The 26,558-nt window shown below is 41.7% G+C and overlaps 2 protein-coding genes across 5 annotated transcripts; one reads left to right on the plus strand and one right to left on the minus strand.

Moving 5' to 3' along the window:
* The first annotated feature begins 399 nt into the window (after nt 1-399).
* On the plus strand, nt 400-25,910 carry LOC124145215. Of its 4 annotated transcripts, XM_048384025.1 has the most exons (13): nt 400-562; nt 1,038-3,367; nt 4,014-4,189; nt 4,393-4,450; nt 4,995-5,099; nt 5,601-5,939; nt 6,236-8,507; nt 12,898-15,443; nt 15,719-15,867; nt 20,068-20,395; nt 20,799-20,944; nt 21,706-23,226; nt 25,421-25,910. In XM_048384025.1, exons 2-7 carry the CDS (start codon nt 1,219-1,221, stop codon nt 6,469-6,471), a joined length of 3,063 nt encoding a protein of 1,020 aa, XP_048239982.1. In that variant the 5' UTR covers nt 400-562; nt 1,038-1,218; the 3' UTR covers nt 6,472-8,507; nt 12,898-15,443; nt 15,719-15,867; nt 20,068-20,395; nt 20,799-20,944; nt 21,706-23,226; nt 25,421-25,910. The 4 variants fall into 4 exon arrangements, with proteins under 4 accessions (XP_048239982.1, XP_046370867.2, XP_046370870.2 ...); XM_046514911.2 differs by lacking the exons at nt 12,898-15,443; nt 15,719-15,867; XM_046514914.2 differs by lacking the exons at nt 12,898-15,443; nt 15,719-15,867 and having other exon boundaries at nt 6,236-6,549.
* Nucleotides 12,231-16,514, minus strand: LOC124145228 (baculoviral IAP repeat-containing protein 7-like). The gene is made up of 4 exons (XM_046514952.2): nt 16,463-16,514; nt 15,616-15,923; nt 12,841-12,986; nt 12,231-12,544 (listed from the first exon to the last, which is right to left on the minus strand). The coding sequence occupies exons 2-4, from the start codon at nt 15,917-15,919 to the stop codon at nt 12,494-12,496; spliced, it is 501 nt and encodes a 166-aa protein (XP_046370908.2). The 5' UTR covers nt 15,920-15,923; nt 16,463-16,514; the 3' UTR covers nt 12,231-12,493.
* Nucleotides 25,911-26,558: the final 648 nt, after the last annotated feature.

Consider the following 26,558-nt stretch of genomic DNA (forward strand, 5'->3'; position numbering starts at 1 on the left):
GTTTCGCACCAAATGTCACCTACTTGAAAATAGCTGTGGTCACATTCAGCATAAGTCATCATGTTGAAAAAGACAGTACTAAATATAGAAAAACATGGCCAGTTTTACTAACTGGATGGATGTACATTTGAAAGACATAAAAATCTTACAGAATATCCTCCAATCACAGCCTGCAGATATCTCTCGATCTGCACTGAAGGCTCCCTACGAAAACCGCACTCTCCAAACTGGTACTGATTTGGTGTAGTAGAACCTGTAGCGCGGTTCACAGGTCACGTTGACCTGGGCGACGACCGATTACTGAGTCAGAAATAGCACTTGGGAAATACCAGTCAGGAGTAAAACTAGAATTGACGTGTCCCTGCCTTATAAATAGACTTGCATTCTTTGTGTGCGAGCTGCGGGTTAGATTATTTATGTTGCATACACGACTTGCAAAGGGACGCAACCGAACTAACCGGCAGAATTACTAGTCTGAATGACGCACGGCTGTAACATGACTTCCTTTTCTGATCGGAATGATTGAGTCACAGCCAGCCGACGCCATGTTACCACCATATCCGTAAGTTGTTTAAGTCCACACTTGATCCTAAAACATCTATATGGCGTTGTTGTTACATGCAGACCTTGCTGATCTGTGTCACTATTGATCTCTTACAGTATTAATGAATATCTGTTTACCGTAACTCACAGTGAATGTAAAAACCTGGCTATCTAGCGTCACAACATTATGGTCGTTAGTTGATAATATATTATGCGTATATTGCTAATGTATAACTCCATATTCGATACATGTAGGTGTCACCAAATGTAGAGCTACCATGTACAGTGAATGTATTAGCGTCTTCCTCCAAGCGTCTCTCATCTTACATGACATCAGCACATTATAACCAACCACAGTATCAATGATCATCTGTGTAACATACCCATATAACAAGTGTCATATTTAATAAGAAGTACTTGTGGTCTAACAGTGCTTGAATGCTTTTTCTTTGTGACGCAATGTGAAACATGTTAACAACTTCCTGTATCCCCAGGCAGGCACATCAAGTTGTGTAAAGACCCGGCAGCTCTCTTCGATAACTACAGGGTTACAAAGTACACTGTGTCAAGTGTAAAGGCTCCACAACCAGCCTAGGAAGATATCTGAAAGAAGCGATTCAACGTATCTACATTTTATTGCTGTTGGAAACAGTATCTCGGTACGAGGCATATTTCATGATACGGTCTGATAACTACCGCATTGTATTGACGAGTCGAGATATCATACATGAAGCAGCGAGGATGGGTGGTGTGAAAATGATATTGATTCTATGGCTCCCTCCAATTGCATGTAGATATAGGACGGAAATATCAAGCGATGTTGTTCCCCGACCAACATTTAGTCATCAATTGATCGATACAGATGTCCTACATTCTCTGCTGATCAACCACAAATCCCCTGCTGATATACTGAGTCCGCCCTTGAATGACATGACCACAGATTCAACATTTGTAAATGTGTCTGAAGCAGGAGGATATATTTACCCCACTCTGAAAGATCTCTGGTCTGTTGTGACTCTTACACAATGTGACCTGGCTAGTAAATGCAACCTGTCTCAGTCAAAATCAGGATCTTTTCAGGACTGCAGTGTTGTCGATGCAAATAATCCATTGTTACAACGTAGCAATACAGTAGGTGAAATGGAATCATGTGTCAGCACGTCTCATGTTGCCATGATGTATGTACATAAAATGTGTATATTGCTGGTGTCAGAGGAAGTCTGGCAAAAAGCCAGTGCACTTGTAGGTAGCTTTATCGTTCTAGATGTATGCAGCAGAAATAGAAATGGCGGTGACCATATCAATGACAAAACAACTCATACATCATTTATTGAGAGCAATATTTTCAAGCTGGTCTGTTCATATACGCGCCCAGTGTTTAGTTGTGTGTTAAACATGGACTGGAACACAATACAACGTCATATATTCAGGACTTGGCACTTGCGAGAATTGAATCTAGGACTATCTGACTTTGTAAATCTTGGAGAAACTCATTATGGCACTCATGTTCTCCAATGGATATTGGAATGTAGTCAAAACACACAAACATTGAACACACAGGAATATGAATATGGTTTGAACGTCCATGTGTCTGAAATACCAGCTGATGCATGTGAAGTTCAACCTCGTGGAGATTTGCATCATCTGATACCTACACCTTCGCACATTACAAACGTATCACATATGATGCAAATTAGTGAAGATAATATTTTGCAAAAACAGATTACTGGCGAAAGCATATCATACAATGATGATATATGTAATGATGATGATACAGAGAAGCATAATAGGCGTCTGTCTACAGCAGATAGGAGGGAACACAAACTTGTTTTACATACGGTGGATCAACTGAGTTCCTTGCATATTTATAGTGAGAATAGTCATGATTTGTCTGTAACACTGGAAGAGGACTTACCTTCCATTTTTGACAAAAGAGAGGCGTTTAACCTTTTTCAAAAAATGACTGACAAAAGATCCCAGTATACTTGCCCATCATTTCAGCAGAAATCAGAGGAAGAGTTGAAACACATTGATAAAGATGCATTGTACGGAGATGGATTTACAAGATATATAAACACATGGCAAGAAGTAACAGTTGCACCCTTCTATTCCCTACGACAATACTTCAGAAAATTGGAAACCGGGGAGGATTTCCTTCAAGATGAAAAGATGATATATGAAGCATTGCGACTGGGATCATTCTGTGGTATTAACATAAATGCATTTTGCATCCATCTGGCTGCAGCGGGGTTCTACGCCACAGGAGACGGGGATGAAACCAGATGCTTTAGTTGCGGCATCAGGCACAGGGGCTGGCAACAGAAGGACAATCCGTTCTTCCTCCATAGACAGATCGCTCCCTCATGTGCCCATATCACTGGAGCTGACGGGAGGAATGTCCCTATCAACCCAAACTCTGAGTCACATCCATCTTCGTGTTCAGTCCAATCGGCTGAAGCTCCCCATGTTGCTGGAGGTGACGGAGGGTTTGCATTTGGTGCTAACACCGACGAGGTCATGAATGGCCCGTCACAAATATCAGAAAGATACGAAACCATGTCAACAGTCGGTCAGGTAAGCTGTGATGGTGGGAGTAAGGGAGCATCATCATCACCAGTCTCCCTCAGCCATCCCGACAGGGTGGATGCAGATGCAGATGCAGGACACACAAGACAGTATCGCGCAGCATGCATCCTGAGGTTCGATGATGCCGTTTATCCACACTACAGCGACAATAAGGTCCGGATGACATCTTTCCAGATGTGGCCTGAACATCATTGCATGAAGCCCGAAGAGCTTGTCCCGGTCGGTTTCTTTTATGCAGGCAAGTAAAACTTTTATTATGTGTCCTAGATGTTGTGCAAACGTACAGGTTCTACTACACCAAATCAGAACCAGTTAGGACAGTGCCTTCAGTGCAGATCGAGAGATGAGGCTGTGATTGGAGGATATTCTGTAATATTTTTATGTCTTTTAAATGTAAATCCATGTTTTTCTATATTTAGTGCCTTTCATGTAGGTGATATTTGGTGCGAAACTGGGGGTGGTGTGTTTATAATTAGCTTCTTGTACTCGGAAAAGGAGCTGGCTAAGCTAGTAATTTTTTATGTTTTTATTGCTGCTCTAAGGCCAAACTGTGCACACACGTACAGGTAATAGCCGTTGAATGCTTAGTTATTTTTGCAAAAAATATAACGTTTCTATAGAAGTCTATGGGAAAACATTTGGTTGTGTGTAACCTACAGACTTCAAATAATGGATCATATAGCTATACGAGTGGGACGTTAAAACAAATAACCAAATAAAGGTCGTATTCTGTCAAATGTGTACATACCTCTATTTCTTACATGATATTGGAAAAAGTGATAGATAGGGACGGTACAGGTTGTGTTGCAGGAAATAACAAAGGTGGAATAGGTGTTGATTGGTTGGTGTGACATAAACATTAATAACGAATGACACCTGAACAGGTTACGCCGACTGTGTTCGCTGTTTTGTCTGCGGTGTTGGTCTGAAGACGTGGGAAGAGGGGGATGACCCCTGGGTGGAGCACGTGCGCTGGAGGTCATCTTGTGCATACGTGAAGGCCATCAAGGGGGATGAGTTTATTGCACAGACACTGGCAGGTGTTGGGCAGAAATTACAGGTATGTTTGAGTATGTAATCGGCCCAAATTGCTGTAAAAATGAAACCGTGAAATAAACTGTCACAAATACAAAGGGCAATGAAGGTATGGGTTGGCAAATAATAACATATGACTTCACAATTGAAAAGAGAGGACACCAATAGTTCCAATAAAGCTAGCGACTGTGATCGTGCAAATGACTATTTTACATTACATCATTTCAGACTGAGCGGACGGGAGCCAATATTCCAGCTACAGGTGCCGAGGGTGTGGTTAGGAATGGTGAGCATCTTCATATAATTTTTATGTCATACAAAAAAGAAACCCGTTCTTGTTAGAACAATATGTTTCAGCAATTGTGTGATCTAAGGAGAATGGTAGTTAACTCCAAAGCGTCATTTGCCAGCATCAACCTCACAATACGTTTTCGCTGCGCCAGGTGTAAATGATATATAAAAACGACAAAATTCTTTCCACAGTCATGTCTTCTTTTTAAAATGTCGTTCCGTACAAATGTGTCAGTGCATTGTGCATGTAACTGATGCCTTGTGTGTCTGATACAGTCCTGACGAACTTATATCACATTCCAATATATATGCAAAAACATAGCATACAGTAGATAGTATCCTTTGCTGCAAATGTAAGATTACATTACTGATCGTTCAGGCGTAAGGTTGTAATAGATATACAATTCATTATCACGAATATATTAAAAATGAAACAGTGTCATGCCTCAGAAGCATTTGTACAGAGACGTGTAAGGTATACAAGTAAGAAAAACAATGGTATAGCTGTTTTAATTTATAATAAATCATTTCTTTATCAGACGCTGGTGATGTCCTTGAACGGGAGGCGTGTCAGCGCGCCCTGGAGATGGGCTACAGCAGAGACTGTGTCAGACAAAATGCTCTGGACATTCTCAGGAACCAGGGTACAGTCTCCCGAAATAGTATATTGGTATTTTGCATTACAGACATGGGTGATGTCATTTCATCTTTGACAAATGTAGTATACATCATAGAAATAAACCACAAACGAATGATACTGATCAGTCTCGATTATCTACAGGGCGTAAAAGGCAAACTAGTAGTGAAATATATATGAATGGATCACTGAAATGACACCATATGTTCACGAAAAGGTTAAGCATGGCCTGCCCAGCCAGCAGCAAGAACGGAAACATTACATATTCAGACGAGCATATAAATATTCGATCTTAAGATGATGAATGGCAGCGAAACACTTTGTGGACGTAACCGAACACTGAATAGCAGTAAAGTGTGGGTAAAATGTTTTTAATAGTTTATTACTCTCTCACTCACCGACTGACTGATCGCTTCGTCAGGCTCTGTGATTTGTTTGATTATACGCTGATGGCGTCGGACGTTGCTTATACTAGTACTTCACGAATAAGACATTGTATTCCTGACAGGCAATGATTCCTTGAAGTTACATGTCCTGGTAGAACGGATCTTACAAGAAGATCTGGAGATATCAGAAGCAGCGTCTGCAACAACAACGCAGACCTCATCAGCGGGACTGCCACATACAAAGTCACACAGCCTACTAGCACCTGGAGAGCAACATGGCAGATCAGCAGGACTACTACAAGGAGATACATACACGGGTATCCTATTTGGACAGCAGCCCGTATTGGGTCAGATAGTGTCGGATGGGGAAGACGAAGGATACGGGGATACGGATGAGCCAACATCGCTTTCAGACAGGAACAGCATTCACAGATCAAGGATGCCAAAGGTTAAAGCCAAAAGTGAGTTCTTGTAGGATTAAAGTTTCTGCTCTGTGCTTTGCCTTTATAATGTACCATTATGTATGAGTAGTGGTTTAATACTTCCTTTAGTAAAACTTCGCAACATGTTGCATTCTGTTATGCCTCCTCATCAAACTTATGTTCAGTCTACCAATATTCTGTAGCCAAGAGGGTACTCCGACAGTCGTCTCAGACATAGGCAAATGCTGATCCCCCTTCTTAATTTATCCCTGATAAAAAAATACATCAATGTAATAAAATCGTTTTCGTTTTTGATTCCTTTTGTATCTTTACAGATAAAGCCAAGGAAGAATTAGAAGCCACAGAGGAAGAGACACAACAGCTACGAGAGTCAAGTGCATGTAAGATCTGTCTGGAGGACCCTGCCAACATCGTCTTTCTACCCTGTGGGCATCTGGTGGCTTGTGCCGTGTGCGCCCCAGCCCTGGAACGTTGCCCAGTCTGCAGGACACACATCCGGGGATCTGTTCGTGTTCACCTTGCTGACATGGCTTCAGTATCCTCGCCGTAACATACCTCACATTGCAGTTTAACCGCTGTTCTTTGTTTGGTGTGACAGAGTGGTTCAGCATGTGTGAATCTGTTGAGAGTAAGTATGTTAAATGCGATATTTGACATGTTCATCCTGTAACTATCAATGAGTAAGTAAGTGAGTGATTAGGGTTTTCCGCTGCTTTTAGCACATTCATGTTCCAGATATATCACCAGGAACACTGCAAATGGGCTTCAGATGTTGTCTTACACCACACAACTGACCCACGATTCATCCATATATCTGTGGGAATTTGAGCGTAAATTTATTTGTTCATAACTTGTTTTCTTTTCAGAACTGCAAATTGGTAGCCACCTCATGTATGTTAACTCACAAACGGAAAATATCTTATATTAACTAATGAATTATTCAGGTTTACCTCATTGTCAAAGCCAAACTAAGATAATCTATGTTTGTTCTCAGCAAAACTAACTATTTCTCTCATCATGTCCAAAGATAATGTTTGTCATAAGATGTTTCTATATCCATATTAATCCCATAAAGGAAGATACTGGAGCATGTATTGGAAAGAGAGTTATGTTTTAACTTTCAGTTGTAAGGAGGTATATCTGTAATCGAGACAATATAATTTCATTTGTAATTCCTGCATTCCAGTTAGCTGAATTGGTCACGTACTATTGCATTCATTTCCCAAACATTTACAACTCTATAAATGTCACTATAATAATGAGTTTATTGTCTCCATGTTAGTCATCACGTCGTGATTTAAGTGCACCGCTAATATAAGACCCAAATCACTCACTCAAACCAAATTTAATGAACGAAAAAACAAACCAACCCAAAAACAACAAGAAATGAATCCACGAACGAACTGTTTGCGGGCGGGCGAACGAACAAACGATTAAAAGTGTTATAAACTCTTTTACCTAGCTCCTGGATTCAGGTAATCATATAATATATGTAGTTGCACATTTGAAATGTTAGAAAATATGAATTCACAAAATTTAGATAAATATTTGAATGGGTAATTGTGTGGTTAAAATGATCAACATGAGGTGAAGGACGCAAACTTATACAAGGCTCTAGTCATCTGATTAACCTCTTCTATGCCTAACCTATTGAGCATCAGTATATAAGCAATACTGATTCTAATAAGGGCACGGGTGTCAGTTTTGTAATTCAACAAATCAAATGTATCTCTTCATGACTGTACGATCCAAGGTAGTGGTGGTCAAGCTGTCTCCCACTCTGATAACCTACTTGTCAGACATGTCACATTGACATGCAAATAGATGAGTAAAAGATCAGAAGCTGCACCGATCACTTGTATATATTATTCGTTTTTTTATGAACTACTGCATGTGCGATGTGTATGAAATATACCCACATAATTGCGAATATAGAAAATGTTTGCAATGTTTTTTAAATCAATGATAATGAATCGAAAGCCTAACATTAAAACAAAGCTTGGTTCAGGAACATGCATGTCATCATTAATGCTTTTAAAACCAGCTGATAATATACAGATGAATTTGTTATCGTTATTGCTACAGTATCAAATACCGTCCACGCTACAAATATTCTCTTTGGCAAAGGAAAGAAGGTCCGATATGTCAATCACACAAGTTATATATCATAATTAAGTCTGCTGTCTGCCTGTACTCCACGCTTCTCCCTGTAAAGTGTGGTTTACAGGTTACCGTGACCTGATAGATACCGATTTAGTGACATATATTGAAATCTGGGAGAATTGCAATCATATCTAAAAATGGAAGCGAAAATAGACATGTGAACACATTTCCATTGTATGTGTACGTGCTAGGTTATATGGTCCATGTAGGATAGTAATCACAAAACGAAACTAGCTGTGGCAGAAAATACCCGGACAGGTAGATTATATATAGCAATGACGGAATAACGTGGATACAATCTGCGCAGTCAACCCGTAAAGCCAGCATCCTTTGTATGGGCTTATAAAATAAGTAATATTTGTGGATGGACACCAACCTGAACATAATCCGAAACCAACTAGGACATATGCCAATCAGTTGACAGTAAGTATCTTGACTGCGTTATTAGACAGGTTCATCTATGTATCTATAAGTGAGTGAGTGATTTGTGTTTCACACCTCTCTCACCAATATTCCAGCCTTTCACCACGGACACTGAAAATGGGCTTCAAACGTTGTACCCACGCCGGGAATCAAACCACGTATTTTTTACTGCCTATCTAATCTCTCGGCACTTCGGTACACTCATGTGTAAACTAATATGTTAACTATAATATGTCCCATGGGTAAACGAAAATACTACCAAATAGCATGGAAAGGTAACAAAAAAGACAGAAATGTTAAGAGGAAGGTGGTTTATTAAAATCAACATATTTGTAGTGGTAAAATGGGGATAATAAATTACTGACTGTTTCATATATATGATATATGTATTGGTTGCTATATTGGACAATATGTCACATGTCTCAGAAAGAAAGCCTCACTGTCTATGCGTACGTCAGTCAACTACTACATGAGCTATTATTATATATCCAACAATTAGTTTTTTGTTATATATACTGGTACAAATGTTTGCTTAAAGACGATAGGTGGTGATGTGGAAGAAGATATTCAGAACCACCCAAAAAAGCAACAGCAAAAAAATCAATTATGATAAATGCAATAATAAAAACGATAATTTAAAAAATATAATAACAGCATACAATAAGAAAAAAACAGAAACTTTTAAAAAGTTCCTGTATTATATTTTATCCTTAATTCTGTTAATAATTATATGAAAAACATTTTCTTGTCATGTTTTCTTCTGAAATGTATTTGTTGCATTCCGAATGTATGTTTAAGACGAGAAGTTGCAATGTAAAAATATTATCCACCAATCCACCCGAAAGGGAATAAATATAGATAATACACTAAACTAAACTAAATGATAATTAAAAGAATTGGCTGTTGTTCGCTAAAACGAAGAAAATATTAAAAAGTTCCTTCATAATACTTTATCTTCAGTTATTTTAGTAGTTATGGGTTATTTTTTTTCATTTTGTTTATGATATCTACAGTTGCCACTTAGAAATGATTCAGCGTCTAGGAAATGTTTAATTATATGAATTCACAAAATGTAAATATATGGACTATTTGAATGCATACTTGTATGATATTGAACCCTAATATAGTAGCAACATTAACCTGTGACCCGTGAAGATCCAGGGTAGAATAGGTCTTCAGCAACCCAAGCTTGCCGTAAAAGGCAACTATGCTTGTCGTAAAAGGCGACCAACGGGATCGATTGGTCTGTCTTTGTGACTTGGCTGATGTCATCTTACCTCGCTAATGTGAATCGATTGATCAGGTTTTGTGACTTGGCTGATGCCATCTTACCTCGCTAATGTGGATCGATGAATCAGGCTTTGTGACTTGGCTGATGTCATCTTACCTCGCTAATGTGGATCGATTGATCAGGCTTTGTGACTTGGCTGATGTCATCTTACCTCGCTAATGTGGATCGATTGATCAGGCTTTGTGACTTGGCTGATGCCATCTTACCTCGCTAATGTGAATCGATTGATCAGGCTTTGTGACTTGGCTGATGCCATCTTACCTCGCTAATGTGGATCGATGGATCAGGCTTTGTGACTTGGCTGATGCCATCTTTCCTCGCTGATGTGGATCGATGGATCAGGCTTTGTGACTTGGCTGATGCCATCTTACCTCGCTAATGTGGATCGATTGATCAGGCTTTGTGACCTGGTTGATGCCATCTTACCTCGCTAATGTGGATCGATGGATCAGGCTTTGTGACTTGGCTGATGCCCTCTTACCTCGCTAATGTGGATCGATGGATCAGGCTTTGTGACTTGGCTGATGCCCTCTTACCTCGCTAATGTGGATCGATGGATCAGGCTTTGTGACTTGGCTGATGCCATCTTACCTCGCTAATGTGGATCGATTGATCAGGCTTTGTGACTTGGTTGATGCCATCTTACCTCGCTAATGTGGATCGATGGATCAGGCTTTGTGACTTGGCTGATGCCATCTTACCTCGCTAATGTGGATCGATGGATCAGGCTTTGTGACTTGGCTGATGCCATCTTACCTCGCCAATGTGGATCGATGGATCAGGCTTTGTGACTTGGCTGATGCCATCTTACCTCGCTAATGTGGATCGATGGATCAGGCTTTGTGACTTGGCTGATGCCATCTTACCTCGCTAATGTGGATCGATGGATCAGGCTTTGTGACTTGGCTGATGCCCTCTTACCTCGCTTATGTGGATCGATTGGCGTGGATCGTTGGTCATGCTTTGAATCACTGGTTTGCTTGGTCGAAACTCGATTATTTGTATCCCGCCGGTATTTAGCTGGAATATTGCTGACAGAGGACAACATGCCAATACTCAGTCAGTCATGTCACTCACCCATGTGACTATTGCTGAGACGGCCGTATGCACCATCATTATAAGATTGCAATCGTCTATAATGTGATTGTTGTGCCGTGGTAAACATTAGCACCCTAACACACACAGTTTCCGTTGCCATACTTAATGATTGATATAAACACTATAAACATACCTTGGCTGTGGTATTTTTAATGTCAGATTTTGTTCATAGTTACAATTAATAGATGTTGAGGTATTCTCACATAAAAAGTTCAAACATATCATCTGATATTTATGTTAGCAGTGTTTTGATATTTAAGATAATTAAACTGTAGAATAATGATACTTTTTTTTGACAATAAATATTTACATCATTTATTGCATTGTGTGTCTTAAATCGTAGTGTTCTTTCAACAAACCGTTCAGAAATGAAAGCTTGTACTTTAAAATGGCGACAGATGTGTTTCACATGTCTCTCAGGACTACGTAAAATGTGTATTCATCAAGGAAGACGGGTCCACAAGCAGCGAAATACTTCATTTTGCGATTAAGACGGACTGGGATGAAAATCCCCGGATTAATTTATGATAGACAGTGCATGTCGTCGTGGCAATATTGGAGCTGGAAGAATTAACACAACACCAAAAAGACAATACACAGATGATCAAAGCAGAAGAATCTATTCACGGTATCGTATCGTGTTCCCCGCCGTGCAATTGCGGTAATATTGCCCAAAGCGGCGTAAAAATATATTCACTCACTCATGAGAGAGTGTGTAATGCGACGCGGACTAGCAATATACAGCTTTCAAAGTCACTATTTACGTGGATATGAAACGCATGATACGAAGATGATATATGATTGAGTTCTACTATCACCAGCAAGAATCCATGAACTCCTAAAACATTTGTTTCAAATGTCTTGTGTTCACGATTTGACTATATATTTCAATTGGATCTTATTCGCATAACCACTGAGGAAGAACGCGGCAGATTTGCAGATTATATCATGCGCTTTAGCCTGAAGCATATGTGTCATGTCATGTATGAGGTTGTGAGGTGACGTTGGGTATACCGTCGCGTTTTAGATTACTGCACTTTTGAAACGACGTGCCTGCACGTGTGTGTGGCTGCTTGTACTAGGTAGGATTAATGCCGACGCGAGCCCATTGAGATCCCATGCGGCAATACTACATGGATTCTACGCTCAGACACAGCATACTGACACCGAGCCGACCAGTCCTTTTTTATTCCCTGAATGCCGAGCATCAGGCAGGGTAACAACAAGTACCATCTTTTAACGTCTTTAGGTATCTTTCGGCCAGTGATCTAACAGCCGACCCCCGCTCTCTGGACGGACGCCCTATCCACCGGATCACTGAAGCGGTCTGTAATGTATGGTATTACATATATACATTAACCATGTCCATGCAGTCATGTTACAAATTAGGGGATATTCGTTTTCTGAATTGATATTCCTCTTGCACCACATGAAGTGATTGAAGTCATGGGGTTTGAACCCACGATCAGGAAACCATGAAAACTAGGAAAGGCATAGCGAAATAGATAAGGAGTAACAGTTACTACTGGAAAACTAGAGAAATAAAAGAAGAGTGTTGAAGAGAGAACACCATTAAATGTAAAAAAGGTTTATTTTTTTATGAAGACTCCGACACACCTCTTCTTCTAGCGCTTTTGTTAACGTTCCCCTGAAACAGACCACGGAGTGTCATAAACAAATGATACATGACACATGCAGATGTTTCAGGGTATAAATTATATATTCATTAACCATGTATGTTCAGTATAGCAGGTTTCATACTTTATAATGTGATCATTTTCTGGTTATTATTCAAGTGATTTAGTATGGCACCCTACATACAATTTCAAGTGCCTAACATACCTAAATATGGTCATCAACAATCTATATAAGGATATTAAGTCGTTTCAATCGTTATATCGTATGAGGTTTGAGGGATATTTTGATAATAGCATGTGAACGTACAAGAGGGCCTCTCCAAAGATCCACGCCTCTCTTGATGATCGGACACTTTGGTTGCAGTTCCTCATGCCGGAGATAAGGATCATCAGTAGAGTCCCAGTCCAAAGCCTGGCATCCGCAGTGATAGCAAGTCAGACCGGTCCCCTTACCTGGTGGGAAGGACACATGGGAAAACTACAGATAAAAGCAAACAGATGAGTCCGACCTCAGTACCTGGAGTGGAAGGAAGCATGAGAACACTGCGGACAGAAGCAAGCAGATGAGACCAGCCTCTGCACGTGGAGTGGGAGAAAGCATGAGAACACTGCGGACAGAAGCAAGGAGATGAGACCGGCCTTCGTACCTGGAGTGGAAGGAAGCATGAGAACACTGCGGACAGAAGTAAGCAGATGACACCCTCCTCCGTACCTGGAGTGGAAGGAAGCATGAGAACAATACAGACAGAAGCAAGTAGGTGAGACCAGCCTGTGCACGTGGAGTGGGAGGAAGCATGAGAACACTGCGGACAAGAGCAAGCAGATGAGACCGGCCTCCGTACCTGGAGTGGAAGGAAGCATGAGAACATTACAGACAGAAGCAAGCAGATGAGACCCGCCTCTGCACGTGGAGTGGAAGGAAGCATGAGAACACTGAGGACAAGAGCAAGCAGATGAGACCGGCCTTCGTACCTGGAGTGGAAGGAAGCATGAGAACACTGCGGACAGAAGTAAGCAGATGACACCCTCCTCCGTACCTGGAGTGGAAGGGAGCATGAGAACACTGCGGACAGAAGTAAGCAGATGAGACCCGCCTCTGCACGTGGAGCGGGAGGAAGCATGAGAACACTGCGGACAAGAGCAAGCAGATGAGACTGGCCTCCGTATCTCGAGTGGAAGGAAGCATGAGAACAATGCAGACAGAAGTAAGCAGATGACACCCTCCTCCGTACCTGGAGTGGAAGGAAGCATGAGAACAATACAGACAGAAGCAAGCAGATGAGACCGGCCTTCGTACCTGGAGTGGAAGGGAGCATGAGAACACTGCGGACAGAAGTAAGCAGATGAGACCGGCCTCCGTACCTGGAGTGGAAGGAAGCATGAGAACAATACAGACAGAAGCAAGCAGATGAGACCGGCCTCCGTACCTGGAGTGGAAGGAAGCATGAGAACAATGCAGACAGAAGCCAACAGATGAGACCGGCCTCCGTACCTGGAGTGGAAGGAAGCATGAGAACACTGCGGACAGAAGTAAGCAGATGGCACCCTCCTCCGTACCTGGAGTGGAAGGAAGCATGAGAACAATACAGACAGAAGCAGGCAGTTGAGACCGGCCTCCGTACCTGGAGTGGAAGGAAGCATGAGAACAATACAGACAGAAGCAAGTAGGTGAGACCAGCCTCTGCACGTGGAGTGGGAGGAAGCATGAGAACACTGCGGATAAGAGCAAGCAGATGAGACCGGCCTCCGTATCTCGAGTGGAAGGAAGCATGAGAACAATACAGACAGAAGCAAGTAGGTGAGACCAGCCTGTGCACGTGGAGTGGGAGGAAGCATGAGAACACTGCGGACAAGAGCAAGCAGATGAGACCGGCCTCCGTACCTGGAGTGGAAGGAAGCATGAGAACATTACAGACAGAAGCAAGCAGATGAGACCCGCCTCTGCACGTGGAGTGGAAGGAAGCATGAGAACACTGAGGACAAGAGCAAGCAGATGAGACCGGCCTTCGTACCTGGAGTGGAAGGAAGCATGAGAACACTGCGGACAGAAGTAAGCAGATGACACCCTCCTCCGTACCTGGAGTGGAAGGGAGCATGAGAACACTGCGGACAGAAGTAAGCAGATGAGACCCGCCTCTGCACGTGGAGCGGGAGGAAGCATGAGAACACTGCGGACAAGAGCAAGCAGATGAGACTGGCCTCCGTATCTCGAGTGGAAGGAAGCATGAGAACAATGCAGACAGAAGTAAGCAGATGACACCCTCCTCCGTACCTGGAGTGGAAGGAAGCATGAGAACAATACAGACAGAAGCAAGCAGATGAGACCGGCCTTCGTACCTGGAGTGGAAGGGAGCATGAGAACACTGCGGACAGAAGTAAGCAGATGAGACCGGCCTCCGTACCTGGAGTGGAAGGAAGCATGAGAACAATACAGACAGAAGCAAGCAGATGAGACCGGCCTCCGTACCTAGAGTGGAAGGAAGCATGAGAACAATGCAGACAGAAGCCAACAGATGAGACCGGCCTCCGTACCTGGAGTGGAAGGAAGCATGAGAACACTGCGGACAGAAGTAAGCAGATGACACCCTCCTCCGTACCTGGAGTGGAAGGAAGCATGAGAACAATACAGACAGAAGCAGGCAGTTGAGACCGGCCTCCGTACCTGGAGTGGAAGGAAGCATGAGAACAATACAGACAGAAGCAAGTAGGTGAGACCAGCCTCTGCACGTGGAGTGGGAGGAAGCATGAGAACACTGCGGACAAGAGCAAGCAGATGAGACCGGCCTCCGTATCTCGAGTGGAAGGAAGCATGAGAACAATGCAGACAGAAGCCAACAGATGAGACCGGCCTTCGTACCTGGAGTGGGAGGAAACATGAGAAGAATGCAGACAGCGCGCAGCGCAGACCTGGTATGGATGAACACTTAATGGATAGTTAATTTGGAAACATATATGCGATCACATGCACTGTCAATAGGCAACTCTCCTTTATACTTTATATATCAGAAAAAATAGTATCAGTGTGTGTGAATTAGGCTTTTCACCCAGGCTTATAGTCTAACACATCAGCTACTGATGTTACCTGTATGGTAGAACCCTGCCGCGGCTATAGTCTCTAGCCTACTAGATGTCATGTCCGAGATTTCTTCACCAGCCTCCAGCAAGGTTTCGATTCGCTCTCTCAGGGTCATCCAAACACGAGGGTACCTGGAGGGACGCTGGGATATCAGTGCCACCATCTCCTGTAGGTTCATCTGGTGACTCGGTCTCATCCCCGCCAAGACTTGGGAGATGATCTCACGCCAATCACGAGTGAAGGCGCGAGGAATTGAGCGTAAGTCACTGTCCAGAAGGTAGGGGTATTTTCCGCGGAAATTAGGACGCATTTGGCTGAAATCACACATAAGAAAAACACATTAATCAAAATATTAATCAGAAATAGCAATGGTCCAAGGCGCTTCCTCGTGTCAAGTCAAGTATCAAAGTATCTTCTCAAACTATGTGTCAGGAGAGAGAGAAAACATATCATTTTAGCATGTAACATATTATTTAGTATTTACTTATTCTGATTTGGGCAGAGATTTCTTGTTAGTATGGACAAGGGTTAGTCGCTTCTACATGTTTAAATGACATGAGGCATGACCCCATGCGTTTAATCCATTGTAAAGGCAAATATCTAGGATATATCGCACAGCCACGTAGCGCTATTTTCATTTACAGAAGCAATTACAAATTCCAGTTTGACCGCTGCGCATGTCATTTCAAGCATGTGTACAGATGAGGCGTTTTTTGAAAGTTCTCTTTTTTAATGCTATTTTAGTTATAGTATACAACTTGGTATATTGATTGATAAATATATTGTTTGATATTTTGTCTGCAAAACTATACCAGGCACTGTTTGAAAATGAGTAAGTTTTGATATCGCTTACCTCAATGCTTCTGCGGGTAAATACCGTTTGAAGAACGAGCATGGTATGGATTTCTTTATCCGGCCGGTGAGCTGTGTATAATAATAGAATTGACGTGTCGTTGTCACACTATCACATGCAGGTATTGTAAGCGTGATGCATGACACACTTATATCTTCTCACCCAACTATTGATGTGGTCGACCTATTTCTAGGTGTTATATTTCAAGAATTTCTAAGACGTTTAACCTTTGAATAGCATTGTTTAATCATAACAAGACATGTAATTTACCTTTTCCCTGAGCGTGTCTATATTTGTAACTAACATTTGTTAAATCTTCTGGGCAGTTGTGATATTTTTGTTTAAATGAGTCGAATTCAAAGGATATTCTATATATAGGTAATGTAAGAGTGCATGTATGAGTCGCACGACTCTCCCACGACATAACTGACGCTATTGCCATTAGTGACGGCAGTGTAAAGAAGGCGACTAAGGGTAGTGACAGGCGTAGGAAGAGTACGACTAGGAGTAATGACGACCGTGGGCCTGGGAGGAGTGACGGCCATAGCAAGAAGGCGACTAAGGGTAGTGACAGGCGTAGGAAGAGTACGACTAGGAGTAATGGCGACCGTGGGCCTGGGAGGAGTGACGGCAGTATAAAGAAGGCGACTGGGGGTAGTGACAGGCGTAGGAAGAGTACGACTAGAAGTAATGGCGACCGTGGGCCTGGGAGGAGTGACGGCAGTATAAAGAAGGCGACTGGGGGTAGTGACAGGCGTAGGAAGAGTACGACTAGAAGTAATGGCGACCGTGGGCCTGGGAGGAGTGACGGCTATATGAAGAAGGCGACTGAGAGTAGTGACGCGTAGGAAGAGTAAGACTAGGAGTAATGACGACCGTGTGCCTGGGAGGAGTGACGGCCATAAGGAGAAGGCGACTGAGAGTAGTGACAGGCGTAGGAAGAGTACGACTAGGAGTAATGACGACCGTGGGTCTGGTTGGAGTGACGGCCATAGGAAGAAGGCGACTGAGGCTAGTGACGGGCGTAGGAAGAGTACGACTAGGAGTAATGACGACCGTGGGCCTCGGAGGAGTGACGGCAGTGTAAAGAAGGCGACTGAGGGTAGTGACACCCGTAGGAAGAGTACGACTAGGAGTAACGACGACCGTGGGCCTGGGAGGAGTGACGGCTATATGAAGAAGACGACTTAGTGACTGATAAAAGTTTTGAATGTTACACATTGTACCCCTGTGGGTAATCGAACCCGCGTATTTGGCGTGACGAGCGAACACTTTAACCACTAGGCTACCCCATCCCCCCTTTAAATGTAGGATTAACTCTGGTTGTTACACTGGTTTGTTTTATGGGTATGGTATGCTCCCATAATGTTGAGGTTTTCATCATTAAAACGTCAATATCTTCGGGGTATTCATTTTTTTCTATTTTAAACTCATACACCCATGAAACGTCGTACACATATAATAATGAAAACATGTGTTAAGGAAACGTTGCAGAAAAACCTCTTCACGAAAATCAAGGTCATTATAGATACGTCACCTGAATTCATAAAGGAAATGAATTTACAACAGTTGAAAATAGAAGGTAGGGGTAATGAAAAGTGCAAATCATCTGAGTGAGAAAATATTGATTTCATGCCTTTTCTATTAAACTTTAATCAGCAACTATACAACGTGGCTACTCTTCCATTACTCTAAGAGATGATTTACATAATACTTAGATAAATGATGAGCTGCGGGACACACATTCCAGTATCACTTTGTAAATATATGTATACATCCGTTAAAATCTGTTATCTCATTGTGCCTGCTCGGCGGGTTGTATAAATATATCGCCACGACATGTACAGTTATAGTGTTGGGGTTAAATACACACGTCAGACACAAACAAACTGGGGAAGTTTTGTTGCCTGCTGTGTATAACAACATCCTGCATACTATAAGCTAAGCAAATACATGCTTAACCCCAGCCTACAGGTAAGGACTGTGCTCTTTTATTTGTATATGATACAGACCCTTGAAGATGTTGGGTAGAATAGGTCTTAAACAACCCATACTTGTCATAAAAGGCGACTGTGCTTGTCGTAAGAGGCGACTAACGGGATGGGGTGGTCAGGCTCGCTGACTTGGTCGATGCATGTCATCGTATCCCAATGCGTGGTTCTATGCTCATGATATCAGTCACTGGATTGTCTGGTCCTCGATTATTTACAGACCACCGATATATAGCTGGACTATTGTTGAGTGGTGTGTTAAACAACAAACAAACAAACAAATACATATAATACTGCATTGTACACATGTTATTTAAAGTTGAGACGCGGTTATGACGTCACTCTATTGTTGCAACTGAAGATTATCTGTAACGAAGTTACAGTGTACTAACCTACAACATGCAATAATTTTAAGCATGTGAATTACGAGTGTTCTTGCTACAACGACCAATTGACACAAAATACACATGCAGTACGAATATACGGGCGAGTTCAAATGAAGCACGGGTATCCAAACCTAATGTTTAAAGATTCTCGTTTAATTTTTCATTATTCATTGATATATATTAATTTTCATGCTGTATGTTGAATTTGATTACGCAGTATTTTGTTATTTGATGCCGTATTTTAAGTCAAATAACATACGCGTAACTGAACATTCTTTACAAATAACGATCGCTGGTTCGTACATGTTTTGAAACGGATGTCCAGTTATTTGTGGGTAATCCTTATCCATACCGAAACGACACACAAGGGTTGACAAATATAAATACCTTTCCGAGAAGCTCGAAATAGTCTGAAGACTTCGTCTGATCTATTATATCTGATCTGATGTGATATGCCTAATGGTCTCAGCAGTTGGAGAATTAAGAGTGAGCGAGTGAGTGAGTTGGGTTGGAAAGCCCGAAGTGATGCAGGTCTCAGACGTTTAACCACTTCGGTGAAACCCACGAACACGTGTATGGTGCTGACAAACCTAGAAACATCATCGGGGCACACCGGGATTCGAACCCACAATCATAGGTTTCTGGCGTACCAAAGGGATGCAACTCTGCACAGCGAATCCCGGCGCCTTAGACGACTGGGCCACCCGTGCCCCCGGGAGAACTAAGAGACGTACATGATTTGTTACTGTTGTGAGCGGGATTGCTCCACGGCATTTTGTTTGTTGTCAGGGCTAGGTCAAGACGCTGTAGTCATGCCCTGTCTGAAACTGAGACCCTTTATGTATTTAATTAAGGAAATCATTTACTGTGAGCATAAGTTACAATGTGCAATTTCAGCTGAGAAACGAAGGGTTGATTCAAAGTTGCAGTGTCTTTCCAATGTTCCTGCAGTAAAATGATACGGTCTGATGCTGTTCAGAAAGGGATGCACGAGTGAACATGACTGTGACCTGTTTCACTTGTGATACGAGATAGACGAAACAATGTAAATACTTGTGAAATGAAATACAAACACGTTACACATAATGAAAGCCACCGATTTATAATATTTATATATAACATTACACCTAGTCCCTCTTTAAACAGATTAGGATCATATATTCTTCTTTAGTCGTTCAGCAAATCTGAAACCAGTAATTCCAGCAAGAGTATTGTCTTGTGTCCACAGAAAATCGTAAGGTTTCGTGATTCAACAATGAACAGATCCACTGGCAGACATCAGAGTTATGAATGCGAAGATGTTGGAGGGATTCTCAGCGATTTTATGAACGCAAAACTGCAGGAACCGTACGCCCACTGCAACGTGGAATGCATCGGATTGACGCTGAGACAGAAGATGCTGCTGTTATACCAACCACCAACATCCAAACCGCAACATCGTCGTCTGTGGAATACAGAGGACAGACTCGACACACTGATGGCAGCTACAGACAATATTGCTGACATTCCTGCTGCTGGACTCGCTACCATTGCTCAAGCAGGCTTCTTCCACTCAGGTAGAGTTTAAAACCTGTGCATACAACATTGTTGAGATATATTAGTACATACTTTTGTTATGTAAATGTCATCCTCTATGAAGACAGCCGCCGTGATATTGCTGGAATATTGCTAAAAGCGGCATAAAACCATACTCACTTTTAAGATAACATTATATCCCAAATAATTCTATCATAATAGATACCATGGACTTATGCTTCACCACAGCTTCGGTTAGAGTCCGATTCAAATGTCACATGCTTAATAACCGTCCAATCCAATTACACTCATGTTATGTCGGATCTTAATGATCTGAGAAATGAAGATGTTACGTCAACTCATATACAACTGGCACATGTTCCGATTTAAGGATGCGCAAATAGAATATTGGGAGATATTCCTATTCAGGTTTTCTATCCGCAGGGACTGATAACACCTTGACGTGTTTCTCCTGTGGCTGCCACGCCCACGGTTGGAGTGTTGACGATGATCCCTGGAGGCGACATGCGGAGCTGCAGATGACGTGCCCGGTGTTGTGCAGGAACGTCTACACACAAATCAAGGAAGGGGTAAATGACTATGAGTGAGTGAGTGAGTATGCTTTTACGCCGCCTTTAGCAATATTCCAGCAATATCACGGCGAGGGACACCTGAAATGACTATGAAATATGCCGTCTCCATATCGTACCGAATCTACATTAGACCATTATGAACACGTTTCAAACCTCTAAGCTGAACACCGTCGTTGGTTTACCTCCTATGTATATATTATGCTTTAGCTGATGACCGTGTATCCCTTATTGAAAGATTCGTACTGAACAACTACAGCATGTTGGATAGAAAAAGCCGTCGAACAATTTCTAAAATGTGTTTTGTATAAATAAGTGACACAGACCCGATTTAGCGTTTCTCACCATCATACTGACAAATGCAGTATTAACATTAGACTAGCATTCAGTCTTAAAATCGTATATTACACAATATCCTTCTTGACTCTAAAAATATAAAAATAAAAATTTCCCTATGCTGATTTCATAGAGAGCTAGCTATATCTGGCTAGACTTGCTTTTGTATGCGTTTCTAGATTATTATTTTTTCATAAAATAAATATATTCAACAATCATGGTGCAGGGCTATATTTACATCAACACAAACCTTCTGTTCATTGTGTGTTTGGCGAAGTTAGTATCTGCGCTCAAAACCTTAAGTTAGAAAGGGTTTTTTTAATCAGTGTGGTTAAACATTAAATGGCATGTAAGAAGAGGGGATACTTCTGCAAACGTTTATCAGCCTGTGCCAATATTCCTCATCAGGTGACCTCATGTTGCAGAGCATCGCCTACAGGCCCAGGACACGCCATTTCTCGGATAGTGGCGCAAGTCCACCACCTGCCAGCTATACCAGAACTCTTCACTAGTCAACATCTGGAATATCATAACCAACAATTGCATATAACCTTCTTTATTCTGGTTATGTTTCTTCAAAACTTGATCAAGATCACATTTCTCACAAAATTATATACACAACAATCCTATTCAGTACAAAACACCTGTACTTTCTTATGTCATCAATGCTGATGAAAATGTTTGAATTATTGTGATCGTTTATATATTGATTTCTGTCAAAATACTAACTCCTATTTCTCAGGCGTTCATTTATGAGGATTGTTCATGTCAATGTACATGTTGTATGTGTAGGGGATATCAGTGATATGTGTGGAGACAGAGGTCTGCAAAGAGTCATCTGAATACTGAATGAAATCTAATACAAGTGAGCAAACTAATGTATATGTACATGACCTGTATTCAAACTCGAATGCATATTGCCACTGGTTCCACACATATTTGTGTGATGACTTAATTTATGAACACGATACACCCCCACATATTTCGTGTACAATGCTTTAGGGAATGACGACCAACATAGGTAGTCCAGAAGCTGGTATCTAACATGACCATTTTAAGGTGAATACACATTTCAGTAGTCTTGAGAGAGAGAAATTTTCATGCTGTCGCGTCAAACCACATTCATTCATTTATTGCAATTCTACAAAAATACTTTTGAGATACAGAATGGATGCAAGAACATATGAATATTTGGATTTTTAATGCACAAACAGTATATATAGTGAAATGCATCTATTCCTAAAAAATAGACTGAACGGTAGGGACATGTTTTTTACCAGGTTTTGATGAGATGTTACCCGGTTGGTCCGATCCTTGAGATGAACGAAGATCATTCTAGGTGACATTTTAATGCCTGAATGGAAAACACATTTCTATCATTATTTGTGATGCAAAACAACGAAACCCGACATTTTAAGAATAACTCACTGACTGTGACAGTTTATATAATTTCATATATATTTTTTATTCATTAATAAAACTGAACAAATTTTAAACTTTGAAGTGAAATTGGTTCCTTGTTAATAAAATATTGTACTTATAGCAAAATATGTTGACAAATACGAAACTCACTTTACAGAAATTGAAGAAATAAAACAAATTTGTAATTGAATAAGTGGATTTACGGGTTACAATTGACAAATGAATCACTATGAATCTAATTAAATTTCTAAAACAATTTCGGAATAAATGATATATTGCAGCTTGTGTCCTCGTTTCCTTCTATGACAATTGTTACCGAAACATCCGTGACGTCAGATTCTATATTTAGTACATACGTGTTCACGGAAAATAGATAGATTCCATGTTGGTGAGAGACGTGACGTGGATCCATGTACACCTGCGTATAACATAGTGGTAGTGTGTGGGAGCATCACATCCACCAAACACTCACGTCGTCAAGATGCTGTCCGCACTGTTGCTGGTTGTTCTCGGGCTGTACACAGGTGAGGATCTTGTATAACAGTTACATACATACTGTTGCATAACGTCTTGTCACATTCACTGTCTCCGTGGTCTTGTGGTAGTGCGTCCGCCCGTAGAGCGGAAGGTCCGGGGTTCGATCCCCGGCCGCGTATAGAGTGTGAGTGAGTTGGGTTTAACGCCGCTTTAAACAGTATTCCAGTTATATCACGGCGTGTCAGCTTAATGTGGGAGGAAAGCCCGAGGTGATGCAGGTCTCAGACGGTTACTTCTTCGGTGAAACCCACGAGCACGGGTATGGTGCTGACATATAGTTGGGGCGAACCGGAATTCGAACCCACAATCATAGGTTTCTGCCGTGCCCAAGGGACGCAACTCTGCACAGCAAATCGCGGCGCCCTAGACGACTGGGTCACCCGTGCCCCCGACTGAATATAGACACTGGCCGTAACACAGATACTCGAAGGAAAAGTATGTAAAATAATGTATCTGTATGGGTTAACCTAGTGATTAGATTAACAGTGATTTTGATTATATAGACTATATTCATTCCCACGGGAGTCAACCGTCTATATGTGTGATTACACATTATATACCGGGTGATTGTTTCTGCTTCAATGCCAATTTGGAGTTACAAAGGTATTCAACATTCTCTTTGAAACAACTATAAAGGGGAATGTAATAACCAGACACATTAGCTTATTTACATGTTACCTCCATGAAATATCCGAAACCCGAGTTGAGAGTCGAACCACCCTATCCAAAGGACCTGAGGTTGGTCCCGTCAGCAAGGTACATGTGTGTAACACCATCTTGAGGACAAATGTGGATGGTACTGCTACGTAAAATAATATTTTTTTCGAAATCTACTTGATCGATTGATTGGATATTCTGTGTATATTTATGCATTATACATACAGTCAAACGCACACGCACACGCACACGCACACGCACACGCACACGCACATGCACATGCACAACCACGCACACACACAAACTCTTGCACATTGCAAAAGGCTATAAGCTAGATGTAGTATTTCCTGACTGAAAACGGACAAACACATTCGATTATACAATGTAAGATATAACAAACTGAGGTTCTCATTGAATTCAAGCACTTCTAACGTCATGCATTGCAACATGAGGTGTAATTCTTAGATCACGCTAAGGTGAGTGAATATGGTTTTACACCGCTTTTAGCAATAGTCAAGTAATATCACAGGGGGGGACACCATAAAATCACTGAGGATCGGTGAGGTGGCCTAGTGGTTAATGAGCTCGCTCGTCGCGCCGAAACCTCGGTTTCGGCTCCCCACATAGGTACAATGTGTGAAGACCATTTCTGGTGTCCCCCGCCGTGATATTGTTGGAATATTGCTAAAAACCACATTCACTCACTCACTCACTCACTCACTCGATCGCATGAGAATGAGTGAATAACATCATTTCAGGCTTATTAAGACGGCGAACATTAGAAATGGGCATCACCTATTGTTCGGCTTGAGTCACCGATTTGACCACTAGGCTACCCCCTTCTACCTTGATTACGAAAGAAAATTGTAAGACAGGTGACGGTTGTTTTAAAATTTGACTTCGAAATTAAGGTTATATTTGGGTTGGGCAGTAGAAGGCTTATTCTTTCAAATTTTACATTGACAATGCACACATTTGTGCCAAAAGACATTCACCTGAGCAAATCGCGCATATTCACATTTAAACAAGGACATGTTTCTAAGTGCGTAACGTTTCGTGGACGTGGTTACCGTGTGGTTCAAGCTTTTGCCAAGACTCCACTCATGGGTACAATGTGTAAAGCCCACATCTGATATTTTCTGTTGGCGATATTACTGTATGTACAACACTGATCCATAGATATGGAGATTACCAAATCACTCCCCACCCCCTCCATCCACCCTTCCAACACCCCAACACCCACCATCCTACATCAAATGGGGGCGTGGGGCTGGTGAGGCAGTTGTCAAAGGCTAAAATATTTACCGTGGAGAAATGTTCGAATCCCGGTTCGCTCGGATTTCTTTTCCAGCTTTGTCATCACAACTAATTAAGCCCGACATCACTTAGGGCTTTCCTTCCATATTGGGAGCCTTAACCATTTACTTTTATGTGAAAATAGAAGTAAAGAAAGTAAATCATATGTAAGTAATGTGTTGGCAGGCGTATCATCGGTTTACTTGTAGTATTGCCTTACTGTCGCAGGTGTAGGAGAGGATGGGTCCACACAAAAAGCAGCCGGCCACAAACCCAAAGGGGGATCACAGAGATCACACTCCCGGAAGTGGGGAAAGTGTAGGCGGTGCAAGGTGCGCAATGTCAACACAGTGTTCCTGCCGTGCGGTCACGTGGTGTGTTGTGCTGAGTGCAGCGTCGTCTCCAGGACGTGTGACGTATGCCATGCACGAATCAGAGGCAGTCTCAGAACCAGCCCATTACATGGGGATTAATATGTCATTTAAAATATGATATGTATGGTGCTACAATTGAACAGTCTAGTATTTACTCTGGTTTCCTTTCGAAATAATATACATTCATACAAATCCAAAATGTATGCATTGAATGCAGATGTGAGATGTATTTAAACATTTTTAATGTTTAGTGTATTCATTATATTAAGTTGATATATTGATTGAGAAAATATATGTTATGGTTACTTAACTGTAGATAATAAAATACTGTACAGATTAACTAATTCCTGTGTTTTGTTTTGTGTTGAAAGTTAATATACCGCACCATGCATAGATTCAATGCAGGTAACATAGATGCATGTATTATGGAAATGTTCCGTTTTATTTGTATTGGTCTGCATTGAATAATTACAAGAGAGGATTTTAACAAGATAAATAACACAACAGTAGTGGAATGTCGCATTTATGTGTACAAACGAAAAACGCTATTTTTAATACCTAATTGCAAATGCCAAAAGAAACTTTACCATAGTTTTAAATCACTCTTTAAAAAACACAAAAGATAGATGCATGAAGTAAAATTGGTTGAAAGTTCAAAATCTCAACATAAACAATTAAGAGTGAGTGAGTGAGAATGGTTTTACGCCGCTTTTAGCAATATTCCAGCAACATGATGGCGGGGGACACCAGAAATGGGCTTCCAACATTGTACCCATGTCGGGAATCGAACCCGGGTCTTTGGCGTGACGAGCGAACGCACTAACCACTAGGCTACCCGACCGCCCCCAACAATTAAGATGACAGCTTTAACAGCATTTGATATTGGCATGACAGTTGCCCGAATTGAGGTGGGGTAACAAACAAAACATATTTTCAACGTAGTGGACAAAGGGCACGCACGTCTAAAAATCACTCACGTTCAATGACTCGTC

Source organism: Haliotis rufescens, unplaced genomic scaffold (genome assembly GCF_023055435.1).
Source record: "Haliotis rufescens isolate VD_foot unplaced genomic scaffold, xgHalRufe1.0.p SCAF_5, whole genome shotgun sequence".
Taxonomy (NCBI): domain Eukaryota; kingdom Metazoa; phylum Mollusca; class Gastropoda; order Lepetellida; family Haliotidae; genus Haliotis; species Haliotis rufescens.

Bases quoted from the DNA above. Each gene is read 5' to 3' on its own strand.
- LOC124145215 (XM_048384025.1), top strand. From the start codon at position 1,219: ATGATACGGTCTGATAACTACCGCATTGTATTGACGAGTCGAGATATC. The intron at 3,368-4,013 runs GCAAGTAAAACT...ACACCTGAACAG, and splicing joins GGTCGGTTTCTTTTATGCAG to GTTACGCCGACTGTGTTCGC. The intron at 4,451-4,994 runs GTGAGCATCTTC...TTTCTTTATCAG, and splicing joins CGAGGGTGTGGTTAGGAATG to ACGCTGGTGATGTCCTTGAA.
- LOC124145228 (XM_046514952.2), bottom strand. From the start codon at position 15,919: ATGCGTCCTAATTTCCGCGGAAAATACCCCTACCTTCTGGACAGTGAC. The intron at 12,987-15,615 runs GTAACATCAGTA...CCTTCCCACCAG, and splicing joins GGCAGGGTTCTACCATACAG to GTAAGGGGACCGGTCTGACT. The intron at 12,545-12,840 runs GTACGTTCACAT...GGTCTGTTTCAG, and splicing joins ATCTTTGGAGAGGCCCTCTT to GGGAACGTTAACAAAAGCGC.